General features: G+C 40.4%; 1 protein-coding gene across 1 annotated transcript; it reads left to right on the top strand.

Annotated features, from left to right (window-relative positions):
* Nucleotides 1–200: 200 nt before the first annotated feature.
* Nucleotides 201–8,058, top strand: tunar (TCL1 upstream neural differentiation-associated RNA). Its single transcript, XM_085767868.1, has 2 exons — nt 201–996; nt 6,408–8,058. The coding sequence occupies exons 1-2, from the start codon at nt 925–927 to the stop codon at nt 6,591–6,593; spliced, it is 258 nt and encodes an 85-aa protein (XP_085623994.1). The 5' UTR covers nt 201–924; the 3' UTR covers nt 6,594–8,058.
* Nucleotides 8,059–11,918: the final 3,860 nt, after the last annotated feature.

Here is an 11,918-nt window from a genome sequence, read left to right as displayed (position 1 = left end):
CGCGGGAGAAAGGGAGCAGGGGATACCTCTTGCCTGTGGAGTGAAAGCAACCACAACAGCGTCAGTGTGAGGCGACGGCTTCCTTCACAGCACCCCCCCTCCCCTCCTCTCTCTTTCTCTCGCTCCCTCCCTCTCTCCTTCTCTCTCTCTCTCTGCCTTATAGCCGTCCAGCATTCACGCTCTGCTCAGTTAGTTAGGGACACACGCTCAGTCACTGGAGCGCAAGAAAAGGTATGTTAGGTTACACATTGTGTAGAGCAAGCAGGGGCTTCCACAACGTCAGCAGGGGTGCCTTTTTTTTTTTTTCCTCTTTAGCTTTTATTAAACATTGAAAAGCCAAGGCATCAGCTAAACATGCGTTACCTTGCTGAGCAGTATAAAAGTTTGGAGGAGGAGGAGGTGAGTCTTTAATGAGGGCTGATAGGTTGTCTTGGCAGGAGAGACAAGGCTGAACATCCTTTTTTTTTGTAAGCTTTGCGGAATAAAGACAAAGGAGGATGCAAATACTCACATGAAACAGCTTTGTTACCCTCCCACCCCCATCTGCCCATCAACTGACTCCATTCTTCAACTTGACATCACACAGACAAAAAGAAGAAGAAGAAGAAAAAGAAGAGGAGGAGGAGAAGAGAGAAGCAGAGGTGGGGAGGCAAACAAAACAGGCAGAGAAAGAGGAGCACGAGAGGAGGTGGGCAGCACAGTTTTCAGCTCTCACAAGGCTGAGGAGGAGAAAGTGATGGCAGCGAGAACTTGGGCACTAGTGAGATGAAATTCGGGGAGGAGACGCCGGAGCGCTGCAGGGTACGACATCCAACGAGAGCCCTCAAATTGGACCGCCCGGAAGACGAGCCAGCCCTCTCTGGATCCTGTGCCCCTCCACAGCCGAAGGATGAGAGGGGTCGACTTTCACCTTAGTTGCCAGGGATGTCTGTGCACTACAGAAAGACGTCCCCTCACAGCATGTCCAATGCTATGTTATTCCTGATGCTTTGCAAGGTAGGTCCCACAGTCATGCCACATCCTTTTCAGCTTTTTTTCTGCTGAAACTCATCATCATGTGCAGAGCATCTGTGAACTGTCAACAAATACTTCATGAATCTTTCACCGTTTTTAAATGTCATGACAGGGTGTAGCTATGAATTTATCATGCGTTGTGATATATTCTTTAGAAATGTGGGATATTTCCAGGCTCAATTGTCTTTGTATGAATCATTAATTGAGGTAGAAAGGACAGCTTTTCTGCTTTACTTTGAAGGATATGGTGGTTATTTGTCCATATACATCCTCACAACACTTCTCTGTGAGTTGCTCCTCATGCATGTTGTCACCAACTTATGTCACAGCATCTCTTCAGGCTCTCATACCAGGAACAGTTCATTTGATGTCTGATAAGCTTCTGCACTCCTATAGTGTTTTCTTGATGAAGTTTAAATTCACATAAAACGAAGCAGTAAGCAGCTCTGCTTCACTATCTCTCTGTGAAAATGACACGCAGGAATAAAAAACTAAACAAAAAGCACAAAATCCCCAGTGAAATTTAAATTCTACATCTGTCAAATCCAGATGCAACTTCCTGCATGTCTGAACTTTTTTTTCCTCAGGTCTTTACTAGTTTTTTTTTTTGTTTTTTTTTTTTTATCAATAAAAAATGTCCTCTGCATATTCGATTCTTTTTGTATCCAAAATAGATCTTTCACTTTCCTCTCGCTCTCAGAACAATGAGCACTGGTTATGGAAAATGGGTCATGCTCAGTGTTGGAAACATTTCATCTGATTTCACCAAAAACTGAATTCTCACCATTCTCATGCTTTTCCTTCTCCTCCTCCTCTTCTTCTCTTCCTCTTCTTTTACTTTTTAATTTTCACCACATACTTGGTTCTGCATGTGATGCTCAGAATGTGTGTGTTTGTGTCAGTGTGAGTTATGGGCGTCAACCTGTATAGATGTGTGTGTGTGTGTGTGTGTGTGTGTGTGTGTTGTGTTTGTGTGTGTACATACACGCTCGGGAGGGTTTGGGAGCTGTTTGCTTTAATTCCACTTTAAAACAATGCCAAAAGCGACTCTGCCTGTCAGACCCTGTTAGCATCTGGAGTTGTTTGACATGCTCACGACTATTCAAGTGGCAAAAGGTTTCACTCTCCACTGGTCTGATCTGAGGATGGTAGCTTCTGTTAGGTGTAGCTGAAGTGTCCAGATTTGTTGTCCCAGGTATATGCCATTTCCCCTTCTCTCTCTCTCTCTGTCTCCGTCTGGCAGCCCCCTCCCTCTCTCTCTCTTTTTTCCTTTTTTCTTTTTTTTTTTTTTACACAAATACGCTCACGGCTGTTGATGTACAAGTGAAGAGCCAGGTGTGAGAGAAAAACTCTCTTCGGGAGGAGATGCTGTTCATTTTGAAGACGTGCTACATGTTTCATATTTGAATCCTGATTTCCCCTGGCAGCCACAGGCCTCCTTGGATTAACCACCGGGGGGAAAAGTTAACACATAAGAGTATTGGAAGTGTTGGGAAATGTGCTCCAGAGTGACAACAGGAATCAATACTGAGATAACTAAATCCGCTTTACCTTGGAATAAGTCAAATGACTAATCAATAAGGGGTGGCAAAGAGGAAACCGTGCACTGTATCTCGGCTGGATTAATAATCTCTTCATTTGACGTGTTAAAGCCGAGGTAGTGATTTTCCTTTCTGGCCTGTCCTGGGTTATGACAGCTCTGATCTTTTCCTGTCACACACCGTCCAGCCCGAGTGTTTAACAGACAGAAGAAGTCATTATGGGTGGTTAATGATTATGGTCCATCGCAGGATGCCAGCGCTGGAGACAGAACGCTCTCTGTTAAACACTGTTCAGACCGGAGATGTTGGATGGTGGAAACACTGGAAGGCGTCCAGAGGGGTTTCTGTGTGACATACAGCTGTACTCGGTGGTAAAGCTGTTTCCTCAGCACTCAGGTTTTGGCAGAACCTGGACCACCCTCCCCTCCGCCTCTCAACTCACCACCACTTCCACTTCCACAGCCACCACCACCATCATCATCATCATTCCTCCTCCTCCTCCTTCTCGATCTCCCCTAGGCACAATTTCCCCACCGTTTTTTTTTTTTTCTTTTTTGCTGAGCGCTTGTTTATATCAGCAGCAAGCAGGCGTCTTCATGCATGAGGGCACATCCAGCGCGCCACACAAACATCGGCATTCAGGTTGAGGGAAGCCCTTTTTATAGTGAACCCCAGGAGAGGCAATCAAAGCCCATTGTTACAGATCAGAGGAGGAGGACGCACTTTAACACAGAAACAGAGCCTGATGGGGTTTTTATGAACGTCAAGAGCACAATGCATGTCGATGATTGGACATTGTGATCGTTCAGAGTCGGTGTGTGGGATGTTAGCCTTTAAAGAGGACAGTCATTTTGATGCTCTTATAAAACAGGCCTGAACAAAAAAGGCTTTGACTTTTATAGTAAAAAACACCTTTTATATAAACTTATTAGTCATCTATAAACACAAAACCATAGCCTCATAGTTGTCCTTGTACTCTACAGCAGCACTGGCCACATATTCAGTTTCTTAAAATGACTGACTTTCTCTTGTTGTGATCATCTCAGTCAGTTTCATCAGTTTCTTTTCTGTAATCCATCTCCAGACAACACCTAGACTTTGATGTACTGAAGCCAATTCCTGGCATGTGATGGTTTCTGGCAAGACCTTTATCTCTTGCCAATCTGTCTGAAAATGCAATCAGTGAGTCAAAGACAAAAGGGGAAAGTGCTGCTACTGGTGACATAAAAATCTTTGCTTTGGCAGCACTGTTCAGAAAGGTTACACACATTTCAATTAAAGCAAAGGATACCTGCAGAAGAGCTTTGATAATTTGGGCTTTGCAAAGGTAAAATCCAGTACACAGCTCAGGAAAGACATGTTTTTATACCTTAAACTAAAATTTGCGAACAGGGGAATGGACGATACCACAGTTTTCTTTTTTGAAAAAGGGATCATTCCTCTTCAAATGAATTCAGCACAGGGAGCACAGTGTGAACAGATCCAGCAATCCAGATATCATGGCAAATGAGTGGATCATTGCATCACTTGTCACAGCAGGATGTTCTCAGCCCAATCGATATCCCACGAAGTGTCACTTTGCAAAGGCCCAAAAAGAAACTTCTGGATTGTCTTTATTCTTGTAAGACCCATTAAGTCCATCAGCCAAAAAAAGGCACATTGTGTACCCAGGTAGTACTTCAGATACTTCTCTTAACTTTTACTGGAGGGAAAAAAAGTGTATTTTACTGTGCATCTAAGCTTTTACTAAGAGAAAGTTTCCTGTTGGTTTATTTTTGGTCTGCATGTACTCACATGCTTTACTGTGTATAAAATGCGTATAAAACCCACTGACCCGCAAGGAACGCTTTCCTCCTGAGAGGGGGTTGGACGCCAACTTGGACAAGCTGCTAAAAACATACATCTAGTTTCTAATACCCCAACCCAGGCTACACAAATCAATACACACACACACACACACACACACACACACACACACACACACACACACACACACACACACACACACACACGGGCAGGCTTACTCAGAACTTTTATCAGATCACAACAGTCCCACTGCTGAAGAAATAAAACAGCTGAATGGAGTCTAGTGCAGGAACTTCTGCTCCCCTCCATCCTCTCACTGTGCTACCGCGGCCATTCCTCTTATGTCCAGTGTGTCATTCAGGAGAAGAGCTGGAGCCTGTTTTCACAAGAACACTGTTATCATCCTTACAAAATGTTATACAGCAGTTCACATAAAGCGAAAATCCAGCGTACTGGGACAGCGCTACTTACATCACCCTTTATAACATATTCATAATTCTTGAAAAATAAATGAAGTGTGGTGTGGGTATAGTATTAGACCTGTGTGTCAACAGGAATTGAGCAACATCTTGCAGACCTTTCAAAATAAATGTCAACATTGCAAGGACCATATCTAAGAAAATAATATATGCCTTACAGACATAATAAGAAATACTGGGGACATACTTGTTGACTGATATATTCATACCCAAAAGCTTTTTTAGCTTCCAATTAAACTAAAAACTAACCCTGCAATTAACCATTCGTTGACAACCTTGAGATCAAACTGTTCTGATTAATCAATGTTTTGGTTTGTTTTTGTTTTCGTTAAACTTCCTTGTGTGCTTATCAAGGAACACTGTGTACGGTTTGAAAACTGACAAAAAGAGATTGCTGTACATATATTTTGAGACCTGTATTCAGGTTGTTTGTTTTGAATATATCTTAAAGTACAAAGTGTTGCATCTATATGACTTCATGAATGCAGGAGGGCTGAACTCACCCAGTTTGGTTCTGCATTTCATATTAATGAAACAGTTCAATCTGTCGAACACCAGGTTATAAATCTTGTGTGTTCTCTTGAATTCCTTCCTTTTTTCGGCATTTAAACTCAGGAGATGACTATATTTTATTGAAGGAAGTAATTTATTTTTGATGGAAAATCTTTCTCATACCCTTGAATAAAACATTGCTTTATAGAGGCTTATAGGAAACAGTGCAACATGCAGAGAGCAGCACTACAGTAAACCCTGCACATTTACAGTTGTCTTGGTCAGTGGTGTGCATAGGGGGGGGCTGGGAGGGCGGTCACCCTCCCTCTTGGCCCAGTTGTTGAAAAACACGTGCTAAAATGCCCTCTTAGGAGCCAAAGTGCGAGCCAAAGTGAACCTCTTCAGTGGCGAGGACGCGCTGCATGTGCGTTTTTTTTTCTTTTGGCCCCTGCCCTTCAAAAAGTCTGTGCACGCCACTGGTCTTGGTGTGGTTATTGGATGGCTCTGGTCGATAGCCAGGTCATTCAGTTTACGATTGTATTTGAATCTTTCATGCACAAAACCCACAGTAAAAGCTGTCGGAATAAAAGAGAAGCAAACCTCACACGTACCCGTCTTTTCATCCCAGACACAGACTCTTAAATCTGCTCATTTATTCCCTCGACCAGAACAGTTTTCCACATATTTTCTCTCATTTAAATTTCCTGAAACAGATTTGGCTCGACTCTTGATAATAATGCGGTTTGTGTCACTAAAACTGACATTGCTGGGCAGCTTTCCATCTGCTCAGTGTAATCCAATTAACTTTCACAGCATTTCCTTTAAAACACATATTAGCATGGTGATCAAAGAAGAAAAAATATTACTTTCCTAATTACTTTTTAATTCTTTTATTGCATCGCCAGCAATCTCACCAACAGATAGCTTTGCTTGTTGTTTTGCTGCCATTATCACTGGCCACCATTCACTATGGAAAGACCAACCACAAAGGCAAATAAATAAATAAAATAAAAATTAACCAGCTGCTTTAACTAACACGTGGATTTTTCTCTTCTCTCTTATCTGCCTGCTCCAGATTGGTCTGAGACGAAAACTGCAGACTTTTCCAGGGAAAATGGTAAACACTGTCTACAGTGATGAGGAAAAGGGAATCCAAGACAAGGAAAGTAAGGAGGAGAGCATCTTGGCCATGTTGGGCATCATTGGGACCATCCTCAACTTGGTAGTCATCATCTTTGTCTACATCTACACCACCTTGTAGGCCTCAAACTCGTATTGTGTTACACCAGCAGGCAGATCAGAGCTAATCTGTGCTGTTGCAGCGACAGTATGTTGACTGATATGGGGATGAGGATGGGAGGAGGAAGGATGAGGCCCTCCTTCTCAAGTGGTGAACTGGATCTAAGACTGTGTGATCGCCATATGGCGTCCATCCTGCATCACTTCAATCAGCTGAGACTATGGGAAGCTGGCTTGTTCCTGTCCCTTTTTACAGGTAGAATTAAATCCAGAATATCCGGACACGTTTGACTTGTACATAAATGCATGAATCTAATGAGAGACGCTCAAAAGATGCAGCTTCTACCTTCACGGGGGACATGAAAGACTGCAGAGAGACACTTTTGAGAAATATTTTTCAAATGTTCTTATTATCTGAGTTATAAAAGGGTTTGGGATGAGAGATGAAGATGTACAGAAGCAGTAAACACAGGTATCTTAATTGCTGAATATTAGTTCTCAAACACAACATACATCAAATTACATGAGATTTATATAGACATATTATTAGAAAATTGTTATTCAGCTTGGTGTATTGTTTTTTTTAAATGTATTTCTCACTACTTTTTGGGGAAAAACACAACATTGGATGGCGTTTTCTGCTGAAGACTACATCACCTGACATTCACACAATTTTCTGCTGTTTAATGTAAATTTACTGAAACATGGAGGGGCAATGTGTTAGCTTAAAATCCCTGAGATGCATCCATGAATGGCTGCACTTGACTTTGTGCTCGACATAAAATGGTGGCGAGAGATTAGCTGAAAATGGCTTGATTATCATTTATTATTCATTTTTCAATACACCACTTCAGCTTTTAAGTGTCATTAACAGTGAAATAAGATGCATCCATGTGTGAGTAATGATTTTTTTTTTTTAAACAAAGTCTCTTCAGCCAGCTGCAGCTATTAAACAGTGAGTTCCACCATATATTTCAGGCTGCATGAGTATATAAACACTCACATTTACATATATTTACATATGGGACTGAAATCTCCACCCATAAATGTACATAGTTTACTGAGCTTCAGAGCCTACAATAGTTTGCATTTTTTTCAGCTACCGATTTCAGCTTGTACATCATTGATTCTAAGACTTGTGCATAATGACTGTTTGCCTTAAAACGTGAGGAAATGGCAATTTCCATGATGTATAAAATTATCAGGTTATTACTACTTTGTGAAAGAAATGTATATACATGTAATTCAATAACAATGTCATTTTATTGATGAAAGGTCATTTATTGGGTAGTTTTATTATCGTATTCTGCTCTTGTCTTAAACAACATGCAAAACTAATGAGTTTTTAAATTAAATGATTAATGGTTAAATTATGAATTGAATTTTAGGAAATGAAATGAGTTATTTCCAGACCTGGGTCAACTTTTCATTCTTATTCTTTGCTTGTTCATTTCTGTGGTGTAAGACAGGTGTGGGTTTTGCCACACTGGATGATACTGTGTGGAAGATGATATAGTCACACAAATCTTTTCTCTTCGATTGACTGGACTGACTGTCCTTGATGTCATACACTCCTGTCCCACTGGGAAGTGAAGCAGGTCCAGGACTGGAAATAAAGCTGAATTTTTTAATTTAGGGATAGCTCAAGAAAGAGGGGAAAAAAAGATTTCTGCATTTACGAGTTGACCAGAATCTGGGTCTGTACACAGACAACTGTAGCTTGTACAAATTAAATCAGGTCATTTGACAGTTAGAACTGATCTGAATTTACAATAACTAGACCTGTCAGGTGATTTACTTTCACTCAGTATGTTTACATGCACTGAAAATATTCCAACTCTCTTTTTCTGAATATGATAATATTAACTGTTCTTTTTCTGAATTTTCCAGTGTCTGATTCAGATATTTCTTTGGACAAGCATGCATTGCATTTTGGAAATCCCTCAGTTGGGGTTTAACAGCATTTTGGTTCAAACTAGGGCTAGCAAGACTTGCTCACACAAGTGACATGCAGACCACAAAATGGGTCAAGATGCATTTTTGATCAGAAAGAAATGCCCTTATTTTTTATTTATCATTTGAAAGACCCAAATATCAAACGTTTTTTTGGATACCTGCAAATAAAGTAACACTGTCCTTGCAATCATAGTGGGCTGGAGAATTCACAACCTGCATATACGGGGGGATATTAGTGGAATACCTGTTTTCATTTATGATGTTAACAGCTTAGTGGATATATTGTATTTTTGGGCACATGGGTAGAAACTGGAATATTTTGTGCATCTAAAAGGTTGATTGGCAGATCTGCATTCAAGTTGAACATTTTGAGAAGCTATTGAGTTCAGGTTGGACAGAATGTGAATCAGTGTATTTACCAAAATGTGGAATTAATTTTAAAAGAAGGACTTCACTCAGTTAGATATGAGAGGGAAGATGCCTGTAAGGATGTACAATATGTGGAGGATGTGAGGGTAAATACAACAAGCTACATTATCATTTGTAAAATATTGCATCTGTTTTGTGAGTCTCAACCTCATGATTTCAGAAAGTGCCTGAGATCAAAGTGTCTCACCCTCACCAATGGAGAAGGGAAGGAAAGAAAAAACACAAACCAGGAACCAGTGGGAGTATCTTTATGAGGCCACCTGTCACCAGACCAGGAGAGTGGAAGAGGTTTGCAGGAAATTGTGTATCTTAATCTACTCCACTGCATTCACAATGTGACTGGATCTGGATTTTTACATGGCTTAGACAATATAAAGTCAGCCTTTCTTTTTTCTTTTTGAGTGAGCCCTTCTTATTTTACAGAATGAGGGAACTGAAAGCTTAGTAAGCACATGGACAAGTCTTATGAATGTATTCATACCTGATGTAAAAGTTGATTATTCCTGTTATTCTTATTGTTTACTTATCTTTCCTGAAGCTTGATAATCTGAACTCTTCTTATGTTTTATTTATGTGTATGCTAAATCTATTTAAACTCATTGAATAGTCTCTCGGTGACAAAGTGAAGGGTGAAAAGTTTTTCAGCTTGCAGTTTTGTTACAAAACATCAAATAAATACATCTTAAAAACTGGTGTGATTTGGGATGTGCTGTCTAGGTGTGGAGAGATGGAGATGCATGGTAAAATATTCAGTTTTATGTAATGCAACTGAAGCATCAGTGCACATCAACGACATTCATTAAATACAATATACATCAATTCTGAGAGACTCTTTCAACGTCATTCAGAGGTAGAGAGCGTTTAAATGGAAGCTGTTCACTCAGTAGCAGTGAGAAAAAAATCTTTGAAAATCTATATTCTCCTGCATCTGACAGCTATGTGAGATTACAGCAGAAGAAGAAGATAGAGGAAGAAACCAAGCCCTTAAAGAGTCTACAGTGTTACATCCCATGAGACATATTTTGCTGTCTCGTTGCAAATCAATCTGAGAGATGTAGAGAAAGGGACAAAGCAGAGAGCTTGCAGGACAAAGACATGGAAACCAAATTGGTCTTTACAGATTTATTTTTAATTTCATCTCCTTTTGGTTTGTATCTTTTAGGTCATATACTGTATGTGTCAGAATGATTTCTCACTCCATTAAGAATGCTCTGTGACTGCAAACATACTGGAATAATCCTGTTGGAGAAGAAAAAAATGGGGCAGCTTGACTCCATTTTCTTTAAATATAATGGATTAGGCATTGAAGCAAGAAAAAAACAGTGTTGTTTGAGGAACCCCAGCTGCTTAAATTCTCCCATGCCCAGAAGCCTTCTTTAAGCCATTGTTTCACCTGGATCCAGGAGCCAGCCGCATCCGAAAATCCCTCCCTCTTTTGAAGCTGAGAGATGCTTGGTGAACAATGTGCAGGAGATTGTTGTGCATCGCAGATGGATGATTCAAGCGAGCAGATTGTCCGCGCAGACGTTCCATCTCTATCTAGCTGAGCTGACATCGTTTTGATGGTTTCACAGAAAAGCTGTGCAGGCGATTAATCCATCCACCACACAAGCCACACCAAATCAACAAGACATACTCATGGCTGGCAACATCAGGCTGCTTCTGTTGCTATTCAAAGGCAATTCAACCTGTGGCAGCTGCACACACACACACGCTCGCCACAATTTAATGCCACATTGCAAACTGCAAAGCATAGTTTTCATAAGGACACAAAGTCACTGCCGTTTTTTTTTTTTTTTTACCATAATGATATCAGCAGAATACAGATCATTAAATCACAAAGCAGAAGCCTTCTAGTGCGGTCACACGGAGTATGAAAATAATTCAACAAGGGGTCAAATGGGTTTTTGGAATTAAAAGTTGATCTTAACTGTGGGTTCACACAAACACGTCTAAACTGATTGCATTTTTATTCTATTAAAAACATTCTCTACAAGAAATGTGTATGGTTTATACAATGTTTTCTTTTCATTTTGGATTGTAACGTGGATCAAGTCACAAAAATAGATAGCTAATGTGCAAATAGATAGATAATGTGTAAGGCTGCAGCTTGAAAGTGAATTGATCCAGGATCAATTTACCTGATATTTTACATATTTTGCATACCAACCTTCTTACCTGTGTCCATATACCCAAAACAATTAAACATTACAGTTTGTGTGTGATGAATATCTGTGGGGTTTTTTCTAGCATGGTGCTAAATGTGACTCGATCCCTTTTCTACTCTCTGTGTATGTTCTGTATTTTGTTCATGTTATGAGTGAAAGAATTTCAACACCATTGGAAATGTGTTTATTAGATAAATCGATAAGATGAGTCTTGGATCAATCTACCACTTTCAGTTCATTAGCTTAGTTTAGTATGGGAATCAGGTGGATAAAGAAAGTGTGGCACTGACCAAAGTTTCAAATCCACCTTAACCAGCGCTTCAAGGGCTCATAATTAATACCTTATATTGCATGTTGTTTGTTGAATTCACAAAGACACTACACTACAATTTATCATTATAAAAGAACCAGCAAGTGTGTTATTATTCATATTCCTTTAAAGGAAAATTTCACATAAACAAATCAGTGCAGTCTGGGTAAATGTAAAAGCCTGGGTACATTAGCCTGGTCCTGGTCACGCATAAGCTGGACATCAATGAACCACCTCCTCTCTTCTCAGTAACAACCACAGGTGTTGTGCAAAATGTGAAAATATTCCCAGCTAAACTTTTTGCGGGGAGCATACGTCAGTCCGACTGCCCAAAGGTCCGACGGCTCATTTCTCCGACTACCCATTCTACAGTGTTAAGGTTAGGTTTAGGGTAAGGTTAAGGGTTAGGGCTACTTAAGTCGGAGAAGTGGGAGGTCGGACTAATGGACGCAAAAATAAAGAAATGTATGGTCGGAGAAATGGG

Source organism: Trachurus japonicus, chromosome 22, assembly GCF_045865225.1.
Source record: "Trachurus japonicus isolate A0001 chromosome 22, Traja_1.0".
In the NCBI taxonomy this organism is placed as follows: Eukaryota; Metazoa; Chordata; class Actinopteri; order Carangiformes; family Carangidae; genus Trachurus; species Trachurus japonicus.
This window is presented reverse-complemented; position numbering and strand designations above follow the sequence as displayed.